This window comes from Erythrolamprus reginae, chromosome 3 (assembly GCF_031021105.1).
Source record: "Erythrolamprus reginae isolate rEryReg1 chromosome 3, rEryReg1.hap1, whole genome shotgun sequence".
Classification (NCBI taxonomy): domain Eukaryota; kingdom Metazoa; phylum Chordata; class Lepidosauria; order Squamata; family Dipsadidae; genus Erythrolamprus; species Erythrolamprus reginae.
This window is the reverse complement of record NC_091952.1, coordinates 169105556-169119597: the sequence shown is the minus strand read 5'-3', so window position 1 is coordinate 169119597 and position 14042 is coordinate 169105556. Positions and strand designations below refer to the sequence as shown.

At 41.0% G+C, this 14042-nt stretch overlaps 2 protein-coding genes across 5 annotated transcripts in view; one reads left to right on the top strand and one right to left on the bottom strand.

The window, feature by feature from the left end:
• RELCH (RAB11 binding and LisH domain, coiled-coil and HEAT repeat containing) overlaps window positions 1-5272 on the bottom strand; it is an 83164-nt gene extending 77892 nt beyond the window's left edge. For 2 of the 3 annotated variants that reach the window (XR_011558679.1, XM_070747130.1), the window contains exon 1: window positions 4622-5251. Coding sequence is in view for 2 of the 3 variants with exons in the window: in XM_070747130.1 (XP_070603231.1) it covers window positions 4622-5084 (463 nt within the window). In the remaining variant the exon portion in view is untranslated. Of the gene's footprint in view, window positions 1-4621 lie in introns of all 3 variants that reach the window. The other variant, XM_070747129.1, reaches the window with a different exon arrangement.
• A 3330-nt stretch (window positions 5273-8602) lies between these two features.
• Window positions 8603-14042, top strand: part of PIGN (phosphatidylinositol glycan anchor biosynthesis class N) — a 70705-nt gene continuing 65265 nt past the window's right edge. For both annotated transcript variants that reach the window (XM_070747131.1, XM_070747132.1), the window contains exons 1-2: window positions 8603-9119; window positions 13006-13274. In XM_070747131.1, the coding sequence (XP_070603232.1) occupies window positions 13048-13274 (227 nt within the window). In that variant the 5' untranslated portion in view covers window positions 8603-9119; window positions 13006-13047. The remainder of the gene's footprint in view (window positions 9120-13005; window positions 13275-14042) is intronic.

Sequence of the window (14042 nt, the reverse complement as noted above, 5' to 3'; positions counted from 1 at the left end):
ATTAGGTTCATTATTCTTATTAAATTGGCTTTGAAAATTTAGTACCAGTTGTACTAACAAATAAATATTAATGTGAGCAGTTTTAGTAAAACAGTATATTTAAAGCCTATGTTTTTTGCTAATTAGTTTTTCAATTCAGAGAAGGAAGGAGGTGAGTTGGTTGATCCTACATTGCCTATACAAACAGCCAAGTCACATGTATAGTATTGTACCTTGTAAGATCCCAGTACCTTATCGGTATCAGATATTGAGCTGTTTTAGTTTTCTAAATAAATCACAACATATGTGACTTATTATCCACATATTATTGGCTTAGAAAAATATTAAAAAAAAAACAAAAACCAAATAACTTTATGGTTATATGCAAATGCTAAAAGTTCTTTAAGTGACTAAAATAAAGAACTAAAATTATTCTTCATACTGTAATAACAGAAACATAAAGACATTTTGCAGAAATTCTAGCATGAGTATAATTGAATTGAATAAATAAATAAATAAATCTGCCTGCTGCAGATGTTTGTGTGCATGCAGAGGTGTTATTTATGGAAGCTTCTCAATAGAATCACAAAATGCTGATCTCTCTCTAAACTGCTTGGAAGTGCTTAAAATATTCTACCTGACTTTGTTCAGTGATGCATTTCTTGGTAGTTATTGTGTTCTTTACAAGCATTTACATAAAATATTATCTGACTAAACATTATTAGACACTTGCCACCTAATGATATATGTTGTTGACTCCCCAGTGTATATTTCTTCATAATCTTCCAGTAAAAACCAGAAATGACTTAACATTTTAAAAAATCACTAGCCACTATACAGTGGAACCCCGACATAAGAGCTGCTCTACTTAAGAGCAACTCGAGATAAGAGCTGGGAGGGGAGAGATATTTTTGTTCTACTTACAAGCCCAAATTCGAGATACAAGCGCCAAGGAGCTGTCTCCTGAAGCCAAACGCTAACTTCCGCGTTCGGCTTCAGGAGACAGCTGCGAAGCGGCGCGCGTGTTTTAAAAGGTTGCAGCCGGCCTGGGGGACTCGGGGGGGTGCTTGCAGCTTTCTTTCTTGCTCTTTTTCTTTCTCTCTTTTACCTTCCCTTCTATTTCTTCTTTTCTTTCTCCTTCCCACCTTCTTCCCTCCCTCCCTCCCTTCACTCATTCCTCTCTTACTCTCCCCTTTCATAAGTTTCCTTGCTTCCTTCCTCTGTTCCTGTCCCTTCCCCCTTTCTTTCTTTCTTTCTTTCTTTCTTTCTTGCTCTTTTTCTTTCTCTCTTTTACCTTCCCTTCCTCTATTTCTTCTTTTCTTTCTCCTTCCCACCTTCTTCCCTCCCTCCCTTCACTCATTCCTCTCTTACTCTCCCCTTTCATAACTTTCCTTGCTTCCTTCCTCTGTTCCTGTCCCTTCCCCCTTTCTTTCTTTCTTTCTTTCTTTCTTGCTCTTTTTCTTTCTCTCTTTTACCTTCCATTCCTCTATTTCTTCTTTTCTTTCTCCTTCCCACCTTCTTCCTCCCTCCCTTCACTCATTCCTCTCTTACTCTCCCCTTTCATAAGTTTCCTTGCTTCCTTCCTCTGTTCCTGTCCCTTCCCCCTTTCTTTCTTTCTTTCTTTCTTTCTTTCTTTCTTTCTTGCTTGCTTGCTTGCTTGCTTGCTCTTTTTCTTTCTCTCTTTTACCTTCCCTTCCTCTATTTCTTCTTTTCTTTCTCCTTCCCACCTTCTTCCCTCCCTCCCTCCCTTCACTCATTCCTCTCTTACTCTCCCCTTTCATAAGTTTCCTTGCTTCCTTCCTCTGTTCCTGTCCCTTCCCTCTTTCCTTCCTTCCTTCCCACCCTCCGTCCATTCATTCACCCACTCCTCTCTTGATCACTTAAAGCCGGTCCCTGGTGCAAAAAGGGTTGGGGACCTCTGTCCTACAGGATTGGGTGGCAGAGAAGTTGAACATATGTAAATTTAAAAGTTTAAGAAAGTTTACAAGTTAAGTGAAAGAAACTTCATTATTCATTTATATGTACATGTACATTTCTTCATTAAAAACATGTCTTTCTGCATAATTTAGACTAACTTTGTGAGTTTTTTGAGGGCTGGAACCAATTAAAATTATTTACATTAATTCCTATGGGGAAAAGTCGTTCGAGATAAGAGCTGCTCGACTTAAGAGCCCAGGTCCGGAACGAATTAAACTCGTATCTCGAGGTACCACTGTATTGGAATTAAAGATCAAAAAGGTGGACACATTTGCATGGAACCATTTCTTATTATTCTTACATTAAGTTGAACAGGATTTACTGAATATTGTCCAAAGTTATAAGCAATATACACAACACATACAATATCAATGAAACTATTATTATCAAATCCAATATCTCAGCATTAATTATACCATCACAATATTCCAAAACAAAACATGTATCTACATGTATTTCAGGATGTCGTCTCTGAAAGAGCAAGAGCTAAAATCAATAAAGTGTATTAACTTAATATCTTTATTTTGCCAATGGTTTAGTACAGATTAAAACCTGCTGTTTCTTTAGCTATGACTTTGTAGTTTCTATTAAATTGCAAATGGCAAGAGGAACCAGAAAAACTCCAGCTGATTCAAAACTCAGGGCTGGTTTTACATACTGCATTACAATATTGAGGCTTTTGAACTTTGTGTTACCAGACTCCTGAAAATAACAGGGATAGATAGTGTTCTGTCTGGGTCCCTCCAGAAGCCAACACCAAACCAAAAAGAGAATCCAGACACACTGGTAAAAAGCAAAGGCAGTTTATATAATTCAAAGCAAACACAGGTAACAGAAACTGTTCTTACAGACAGGAACACGCTGGAATTTCACAGAGGTTTCACGAAGGCCATGAAAGAAAACAGGATTCTTGCTGTCAAAAACAACACTGGAGATAACAAACCCACGCCTCCCCCAAGTCTTCCAGACTTCTAGGCCACAAGCCAAGATCAGAGACGCCGAGAAGCAAAGCAGGGTCACAGAACTTCCAGTTGATAACGCTCCACAAGGCTGCAAGGGTGGGCCTGCCTTTTAAACCCTGCTGAGAACCACACCCAAACCCAGCTGTTGCCAATTCAGTGATGCAAATACCTTTCTAATTGGTCCGTCTCTGAGCTGCACGTCGCTGTCTCATGTCAATTATAGCCTGTGCTTCTTCATCCAATGAGTCCAGGCTACTAGCTGGGGAGAGCCCCCCCCCGGGCTCTCAGGCTGCTCTCCCTTCTCCTCTTCCTGACTTTCCTCTCCCCCGTCTGCCTGGTCCTCCCCCTCCTGTTCACTGTCCTCCTCCTCTGGGCATGGATCCAGCAGAGACGCAGCCGGTCCCTGAGGAGCCTCAGGCTGAATCACAACAGATAGATGATCAAAACAATTCAGATTTGTGACATAAATTACCAGGCTTAAATTATCACATTTTGGATGTATTATGTATACTGTAACTAGACTCTCCTGAGTTATCTATAATGCTGAGAATAATGGAAAGAAAAAGGGATCAACCAGCAGCAAAATATATGGACATGATTTCAGTGGTAATGGGTACATCATTAGAAAAACTGAAAAACCAGATAAAGGACACATCATCATAAAGAAAATCTACCAACTTGATTTTAGTAATCAAGTTGAGGTTGAGGTCATTAAGAGTCAACACCAACTTGATTATTGCCATCAATGTTTACTCCTAGTTTGCTCACTAAATCAAAACTGGCTGGAGTCATGAAGCAGGGTAAAATAAGGCCAAATACATAATGACTTAGAATAAGATTACATACCATAGCAAGTTCATATGACCACCTCTTAAAATTAGTTCTCAGAATCTCAATTGAAATGTTCATGACAAAGGTGAAAGTAATGTGTTTGTGTGTGTATATAAACTTCAGATTATCAAATCAGCTGAAATCACAGGATTGCTATTTTTTTCTATGGCGATGCATCCCAAAACTTTAAACTTTTGCTGTATATAATTCAATCCATCATGGCCCTAAAACAACCTTGCCATAAAAATAGTAAAAGCCTCATAACAGGTCCCAGATGCGATCTATGTCATCTAAACGTTCAACAGTTCATAACATGGTACCAATGAAAGAGAATATTTGTAGATTAGTGGTTGAAATGAAGGATCCTTGGTGCTCTTTTAGCTTGCTTGTGGCAGACATCTCACTATGCTAACTGGCAACATCATCACTGCCAGTAAGTAGTGCTGTTTATATTTTTTCATACCATAGCAAGTTCATATGATGACCTCCTAAAATTAGTCGGGAAGGTGTTAGGAGTTGGGCGGCCTATAAGTATGTATGGATAGATAGATAGATATTTTATATTCTGGTGTTTTGCCTGTCTTGTCTGCCCCTACCCACACAGACAGGCAAGATACCAGAATATAAACTGAGAGAAAGCAGAATTCTTTACTACCTATTTAAGGTAATGAAATATATGCAGAACAGGGGCGATTCCTGCCTCTTTGCTAGAAAGATCTGACAAACGCTCCGACACCAAATGAAGGTAATTGACTGAAAATAAACACCCAAACCAAGGTCAACCAAGGGCTGAAACCTGGCAAGGGGAAAAAAATTGTTAAAAAAGAGAGTCCTTCTTAGCTCCCCTTCGTTAAGCACAGCTATCCACTTACGGAGCTGTCCGGCGCCAGTCTCCTTACCGCCTCCGACCATCGCTATCATCCCGGGAGCTACTGAGGCGGAAGGAGTCGATGCCAGGGGTCCGGCGCCGCCCGCACTTTGCCGCTCGAAGTTGCCAGGATTGGAAAAATAGTCGCGCAGGCGAGGCAGCTCCCGGCCGCTCTCCAGAAGCTCTGTGTGCAATTCCAGCGCCGTCAACACGAACTGGTCGCGTAGCAGCTGAGCCGCTAAAGCATCCACGGGCACCCGGGGCGGTTCCTCGGCCTGGGCAGGCGGCGGTGGCGGCAACAGTGGCTGAAGGGGCGGCGAAGAGGAGGTGGAAGAAGAGACGGGGAGAGGAGCAGCCGGGGCGCCGGGGTCACTGCTGCTGCTGCCCCCCGGCCTGGTCTCCTCTGGCTCGGACTCTTCGGAGTCGCTGAGGAAGGGGTTCACTCCCCCGCCCCCCACCACCGCCATCTTGGGAGAAGAGGAATCCCCCCCGGAGTCGCGCGCTCTTCAGAGCTGCGCCCCAGTCGAACCCGGTTACCACAGCAGCCAGCAGCAACCCACCAATCCCTCGCTCGCTCTCTCTCGCGAGCGCGCGCCCCCGGGCGCCTCCTGTCTTTCCGAGCTCGGTTTTCCGCATAGGAACTCTCGCGACATCCAGCTCGCTGCATTTCCGGTTCCTGGAGACACCAGCAGGTTTGAAGGACTCGCTTGGATGCCTATATTTTTAGGGTGGGAGGGGGCGTTCGTTAATAACTGGTAGTCCTCAACTTACGACCACAACGGAACCCAACATTTCTATTGCTAAGTGGTTTTTGCCCCGATTTTTTAAAAAAAGCATAGAATACAATAGAATTCTTTATTGTCAAGTGTGATTGGACGCAAGGAATTTGTCTTGGTGCATATGCTCTCAGTGTACATAAAAATATATATAGATTTGTCAAGAATCATGAAGTACAACACAATGATTGCCATAGGGGTCAAATAAGCAAAGAAGAAACCATCAATATTAATAAAAATACAAGCAATAAGTTACAGTCATAAGTGGGAGGAAATGGGTGATAGGAATGATGAGAAAAAACTAGTAGTAATAGTAGTGCAGCCTTAGTAAATAGTTTGACAGTGTTAAGGGAGCTATTTGTTTAGCAGAGTGATGGCGTTTGGGGAAAACCTGTTCTTGTGTCTAGTTGTCTTGATGTGCAGTGCTCTGTAGGGACGTTTTGAGGGTAGGAGTCGAAACAATTCGTGACCAGGATGTGAGGGGTCAGTGAATATTTTCACAGCCCTCTTTTTGACTTGTGCAGTATACAGGTCCTCAGTGGAAGGCAGGTTGGCAGCAATTGTTTTTTATACAGTTTTTACATTATGCTTGCCATAGTTGTTAAGCAAATCACAGTTGGTTGCTGGCAAGGAAGATTGCAAGCTGCATCTGTCTGCAAAGAGTACTGTATTCCCTCTTGTCTCTGGAGAAAGAGGACTCAAGTCCTGAAGATTTTAACTCCATTTTTGTACCTTGTCAGAATTCTTCCATACACAGAACGAAGCTGAACTCCTTTTTCAGGCAGTCTACGGAGAGGGGTGGCATACAAATCTAATGAATGAATGAATGAATGAATGAATGAATGAATGAATGAATGAATGAATGAATGAATGAATGAACGAATAGAATAGAATAGAATAGAATAGAATGAATGTCTGACAAGAGGGAGCCAATATCTGAGTAGAGACGCAGCGTGGTAAAAAGTGAAGATGAGGAAGCCATGGGAAGCCCAACATGGGTCATGAACAGAGAAAGTTGGGAAACTCTAAGTAAAGATCTCAGAAATTTAGATTCCTAGCAGACTTTAACTGACCATTTCTGTTCCTCATCTCTAAATTGTAGTTCATGCAATTTATAAAATAGAGTTCCAGTACTGTATTTACCTAAGTTCTGTAACCACATTTAAAGAAAAAAAAGCAGCCCTGTCCTCTAGTGCAGAGGTCCCCAACCGCCGGTCCGCGGACCGGGACCGGGCCGTTGGAGCTTTTCAGCCGGTCCGCGGCGCCAGGGCCCCCTCGGCCTTTCCGCATCACCAGCGGCGCTCCCCCCGCCAGCCAGCCAAGCCCCGCGCCCGCCGGAACCGGCTCCTCGCTCTCCCCCCGCCGCCCGCCGCGTTTGCAGGAGGTGGGGAGGGTTGGGCGGCCCGCCAAGGCCAGGAGGGACGCCGCTGCCCCCCCCCCCTCCTTCTCTCTCTCCGCCCGCCGCTGCGCCTCCTTGACAACGAGAGGAAATGCCGGCAAAGGCTTTCCTCAGCGGAGGCCGGCGAAGGTGATATTGAATGTCGGGGGAGAACGGGTATTTGCACGCGCTCCCTATCTCCCTGCTAGCCCACTCGGAATATTCAAAATAAGAAAAACCTTTGCCGGCGAAGGCTTTTCTTATTTTGAATATTCCGAGTGGGCTAGCAGGGGGATAGGGAGCGCTTGCAGCCGCCCGTTCTCCCCCGACATTCAATATCACCTTCGCCGGCCCCGCCTCTCCTCCAAACCCCCTTGCTGAGAGCCCGGGGCGAAAGTGCTCTCGCAAAGGTGAGGCGGGCAGGGCGTGCGCGCGTCATCGCTGAGAAGAATGGAGAGAGAACGAGAGTGAGTGAGAGCAACAGACAGCAAGATAGAGAGAAAGTGAGAAAGAGAGAGTGAGAAAGGGGGGGGAGAGAAAGAGATAGCAAGAGAGAGAACAAGAGAGAGAAAGAGCGTGAGAAAGAAAACAAGAAAGAGTGAGAGAGAGAGAAAGCAAAAGAGACAGAAAGAAAACAAGAGAGAGAAAGTGAGAAGAAGAGAGAGAAAGAGGGGGAGAGAGAGAGAAAGAGAGAGGGGGGAGAGAGAGAAAGAGAGGGAGAGGGAGAAAGAGAGAGGGAGAGGGGGGAGAGATAGCAAGAGAGGGAGAGAGGGAAAGGGGGAGAGAGGGGGAGAGAAAGAGAGAGGGAGAGAGAGAGGAGATAAAGGAAGAGGAGAGAGAGAAAGGAAGAGAAAGAAAGAAAGAGGGATAGAAAGAGAGAGAGAGTGAGAGATGCTCAGTGAGCCTTTCTTTGAAGTTGCCTTTCTTTCTTTCTCTTTCTTTCTTTCTTTCTTGCTCTTTTTCTTTCTCTCTTTTACCTTCCCTTCCTCTATTTCTTCTTTTCTTTCTCCTTCCTACCTTCTTCCCTTACTCTCCCCTTTCATAAGTTTCCTTGCTTCCTTCCTCTGTTCCTGTCCCTTCCCCCTTTCTTTCTTTCTTTCTTTCTTTCTTTCCTTCCTTTCCTCCCTCCATTTCTTGCTTTCCTTTTCCTTCCTCCCTTCCTTCCTCCCTCATTCCCTTCTTTCACTCCTTCCTCTCTTACTCTCCCCTTTCACACCTTTCCTTGCTTCCTTTGCACCCTTCTTTTGTTCCTGTCCCTTCCCTCTTTCCTTCCTTCCTTCCCACCCTCCGTCCATTCATTCACCCATTCCTCTCTTGATCGCCCCTTTTACGGCGCCGCTGACAGCTAGCTCTCTCCCCCCCCCCCCCCCTCACCGGGCCATGGAAAACTGGTCTAGCTTAAAGCCGGTCCCTGGTGCAAAAAAGGTTGGGGACCTCTGCTCTAGTGGTCTTCAGCCCAAACAGCAGTGTTACTATTTATTTATTTATTTATTTTTAAAAAATATTTATTTTGTCAAACAATTATAGGGTGATAATTTGTACAAATAAAACATTAGACAAGTAATGATAAAAGTAACAAAAGAAGACAATAGGACAGGGACGGTAGGCACAGTAGTGCACTTATACATGGGCCTTACAGACCTCTTAGAAAGGGGGAGAGGTCAATTGTAGATAGTCTAAGGCTAAAGGTTTTGGGATTAGAAGTAGAAACCACAGAATCAGTTAGTGCATTCCAGGCGTTGCTGAAGTCGTATTTTTTGCAGTCACGTTTGGAGCGGTTGGCATTTAGTTTAAATTGATTTCATGCTCGTGTGTTGTTGCGGCTGAAGGTGAAGTAGTCGTTAACAGGTTGGACATTTTGGTATATGATTTTATGAACTATAATTAAGTCGGAACGGAGATGATGGAGTTGTAAGTTGTCTAAACCAAGAATTTCAAGTCTGGTGGAGTAAGGTATTTTGTTGTGAGAAGAGGAATGAAGGACTCTTCTTGTGAAAGGTCTTCTTGTGAGACCTTTAGTCATACAGTATACAATTTTTTTTAAAAAATGTACTCTGACAATATTATTGTTACAAGGAGGTAGAAGAGCTGAGTTATAAAAGAGGTGACTATAGGATTATTATGGAACATATGTTCATGGACATGTTTCTAGTTAAGATAAAGCTGAAGAACAAAATCGATCAGCATCCACAATATTATCTTGAGTATATTATCATTTATATCAGGAAAACATAAGAAATTGCTTTTAAGCCCTGGATGTCATTTATAGAGAACCAGAGGAACTGTGCAATGAAATCAAAGACATTGGAAAGGACTCATGAAAAGGGAATCTAAAGGGTCAGGCTGAGGTAAGACCATCCTGAAATTATATACTTAAGTTGTTGCTAATAGTCAACACCAAATTTATGTCACATAAGCAATTATTTTGTAGTTCCAAGAAGCAATAATTAATGGATTCTTACTTTTTTCTTTTTAATTTTTCTTATATTTTAGTTGAACTTTAAATATTGCCTTTGTTTAGTTCAATTCAATGGGTTACAATATTGCTTCTAAAATGTGAACTCTGTTATTTCACATAAAGGTGAGTTTATCTGAATTTCTGTTCTGAGTGGTAAATAGAAAAAGCAAAATAACTGTATGTTAGACAGCAGCCTCCCTTGTGTAGGTATCCTCCAAATTCTATTCCTTTTAATATCAGTCCTACTGGGATAATAGCTAGGTCCATTGGAATGGTAGGTTGTATATACCGGTAGGCAGTGAAGGGCTACCAAAATCTTTACTACCACAATGTGGGCGTGGCTTATGCAAGGCACCCTGTATTGTCTTTCAACATCTTTAAGTGCAAATTGGGTGCTCTGGGGTGGAGCTCCATTGTCGCTACCCCACTGCATCCCCTGACTCCTGCTGGTATGTATATGGAGGATATTTCTGCTTTGGAATATTTGAAATAGGATTCACATCTAGTAAAATGATGTGGTCTAAACCATATTTTTAGTCAATGACTTTTGAGATGATTGTGGATCTTGCCAAATAGGATACCTATTTCCTCAGTTACATAAACTATATCTGGGGAATATATCAAGAGGTTCAGAAGATAGATTCTAAAAGATGGCACTGGGGCTTCATTACCTAGAAACCTGTATAAATCACATATGCTTCTTAAAGATTTTGCATGGGAATTGCTAATACAGAGACATAGCTTGATAAATAAAATGATATTAAGGAACTTTTTACCTTGGGTTTTCTGAATTGCTTAACTGTATTTACAATTTAAAGCAGATGGCATGCTTTATTGCAATTTAAAATAATCAATGAAAATCTTGACAGGAAGTTCTTTTGGGGGATTAGTTACCTAGACACCTATAAATGAACAGTCATTCAAATATGTATTATCAGCTCATATATGTCATGCAAACATACTTACCGGTATATCAATTTAGGATGTGAGCAGAAAGCATGTCTTGATTATTTCTACAATTATTTTTCTAATATTTAAGGTAACAGATCCAAATTTGTATGTATATATAATTTAGAAGGTCATTCCAGCTGAATGTGTGGAGCCATAGAACCCGGTTAACATTCAAGGCAGCTCTTACTATTGAACAATATAGTAGCATCAATTTCTGCATAAAATTCTGAGGTGACATTTCTGCTTGGTTTGTGCTTGTTTCCTTGAATTGAATTAATTATTCAATCAGGATTGAATAACCTGATATTTTTAAAAACCTGCCACTTAGAAAAATAACATCTATTCACACTTTTTAACAATATGCATGGTATGGTATTTGAAAATGCATTTTCAATTGATTCTTTTAAATTATGTATAGCAGGCTTGTAATGCTCATTGGACCATAGACTTTTTGAAAATCGTGACTAAAATATTTTTTGTGACTTGTTTGGATGCTTTAAATATCTCATTTCATTGGCTTAATCTGTTCATCTGACAAATGCTTTTTAGGGGTTTCTTTCTTGTTGAAAATATAAATGGTGACATATTTTATAAAGATTAATATTTTGGCTTTTGGCCTTTAAAAAAAAACACCAAAGCAGTGTCAATATCCCAGCTTTGTGACGCAAACTTTTCAAAAGATATTGGGCATTAAGTGGAGTACTTTTGGGGAAAATAAGACATGCATTTTGCTTCATTATATCTACATTTTTATTCAGCTTAAAAACAGGGGTGTCCAACCACGGCAACTTTAAGACCTATCTATTTCAACTCCCAGAATTCCTGAGGTAGCCATAATGGCTGAGGAATTCTGGGAGTTGGAGTCCATAAGTTGCCAATGTTGGATGTCCCTGACATAAAGGGGCCTCATTCAGTAGAGGACTGCAGCCAAAATCGTTCCCACCAGTTTATTAGCTTGTAGCTTTAGGGAGAAAAATAGACAGCTGTTTGTCAAGTTGTTTGACAATTATGATCTGATCTGTTTCTTGTTTTTACTTCTGTTGCATTGTCTGGCGCTTGGTTTAAAGCCTCCCCAAACTGCAACTTGTGTCTTGAATCGGTGGTTTGAGGGAACTGGGGTAGAATTTAGCTCTGATTCAAAGTGGCTTGTCAGCTTTTGTAAAGAGGAATTTCATGTGATGAAACCCAGAATCCTAAGTACAAAAGTTCCAAATGGCCTTTTGGAGAAATAGCTAATTGATGTGAGCTGATGTGGCACAGCAAGTAGAGTGCAGTAGTGCAGGCCAGTAAAACTGTAGATCTGCAGATCAGCGGTTCAAATCTCATCACTGGCTCAAGGTTGACTCACCTTTCCATCCTTCTGAGGTGGGTAAAATGAGGACCCAGATTGTGGGAGCAATATGCTGGCACTGTTAAAAAGTGCTATTGCTAACATGTTGTAAGCCGCCCTGAGTCTAAGGAGAAGGGTGGCATTAAAAAAATTGAATGAATGAATGAATGAATGAGATCTGGCCTTTATAGCAATAGACTTATATACCGCTTCATAGTGCTTTTACAGCGGTTACTGAATCAGCATATTGCCCCCCAACAATCTGGGTCCTCATTTTACCCACCTTGGAAGGATGGAAGTCAACCTTGAGCCGGTGGTGAGATTTGAATTGCTGAAATACAGCTAGTAGCTGAAGTAGCTTGCAGTGCTGCACTCTTAACCACTGCGCCACCCCATAGTTCAGGGATAGATGACTTAGTGGATATATGTTTTATAGATGCTTATTATTTTGATATCTTGAAGAGAGAGTTTTGGGAATTTTAGTTGGTGGAAAATGTATTTGATGGAGTGTCTAATATCAGAACTGTTACTGCATGCCTATGTTGAAAAAAGTATGGTACATTGATTGCCAGTTCTATGAGTATAATATCTAATTTAGGCTTAGGTTTTAAATGCATTTTCTTTCACATCATTTCCTAATAGTTTGAAAAGCAATTAATCAGCCTACTTTTTGTTGGATACCAACTTCTGCAAAAGAAAAAGAAAGGATGGGGGATGGGGAAAATAAATAAATACAGATCTGCAATATTGCAAAATTGCATCAAAGCACAGCACAACAAAAATAAGTGTTTCTGATATGGCTTGTTTCATTATACATACCATCTTTTATAGTCTTAGATAATTTAGGGCTTGACTGATGGATTCTCAAGCTTAGGTACTAAGTTGGTTAAGAAAAATCCTGATAAAGAAATTTAGCTTTTAGTAGTTAATCCATTGGTTATTTAGGAAAAGTACTTTCTGTCTAGTTGTTGCCAAATCTGTTTCGTCAGGAGATTTGTTAGCACCTATATTTTACGCTGTCAGCAAAGAAGCATTTTTTCCTTCCAATTACTTTACTTGCGTATCATTCGTTTTGTAATGTTTATGTTTTATTTTAGAAAGAAATTGCTTGTGGTTGTCTGTTATTATTATTTAATAATTTAATAAGTTAATTAAGCTCAAGATTTTAAATTAATTAGCTGCTCCAATGCTTAATTCAATGTGGTGTACAATGAATTTTGTTCACATGACTATGGTCGTAAGTGGGAAAAACAATCATGTGTCTTTTTTTCCTGTGCCAGTGTAACTTCAAACAGTCAACCAAATGAACTGTTGTAAGTCAAGAACTACCTGTTCTTGTAATTGCACAACCAATTTTTCATGAAGACACAGCCTCACCCTCCTCTATGCTCGAATATTGTTAGCGGTTTGTGGATCAGCAACATTTGTCAGTTTAGGATACAATGATTTCCTGCTTCACTGACCTATAATTACTTTTGATTGTTTGTTTTTTTAGTGTTGGATTCCTTGTTCGCATCCTCGCTGACAACATATCGCCATGAATATGCAATTTTTTATAGTTGCTGGTATTCTGGTACATTGTGTGTTCCTGATTTCTATCTTTGACATTTATTTCACCTCTCCTCTGGTCCATGGAATGACTCCTCACCAAATTCAGCTGCCGCCCCCTGCACAACGCTTAGTACTATTCGTTGCGGATGGTCTACGTGCAGATTCATTATATGCGTTGGATGACAGTGGCAATTCTAATGCGCCTTTCCTTAGGTAACTTTGTTTTCCTTCCAATATTTTTTACGAGTACTGGTTTCTGAGGGGAAGAAGTTGTTATTCAAATCTAGGTGTTGAAATTAGATAATTTGATTCTTATCTTTAAGGGGGAAAACCCCAAATATTTAACTATGAGATTTTGTCAGTGGTTCTAATTATGATCAATTACATAATTACTGTACTGCATTCTCAGTCTAGCCTTGGGTTTGCATATCTTCCTGTTTAGAACTCCAGGATGTCAGCATACTCAGCAATGGATTACCTTGCTTTTGTATATATTACACCTTGTATAAGACACACCTTTTTACTCCCAAAAAGAGGGTCAAAAACTAGGTGCGTCTTATACTTCAAATGTAGCCCCACCCACTCCGCGCATCTCACTTTGGGGTGGTTCCTCACTTCCACATGGAGGCTGAAATTCAAGACTGAATTTCTTTTTTCCTTGTTTTTCTTCCCGAAAACTAAGGTGCATTTTATACTCTGAAAAATATGGTAATATGGTAATTTAAACTGCGCTTTGCAATTGAGGTAAAAAGAAAAACCTTTGCCTTTTGAAACTGCCTTTTTCTAAGACTTTTATTCTTATCTTAATGTGATCTATGTGCCTATCCAGTATAGGTAGTCCTCAATTTAGCCCAACATTTATGTGGTTAAGTAAGTTCTGCCTTTTCTGCCTGATTTATTTATTTGTTTGTTTGTTTGTTGATTGATTGATTGATTGATTGGATTTGTATGCCGCCCCTCTCCGTGGACTCGGGGCGGCTC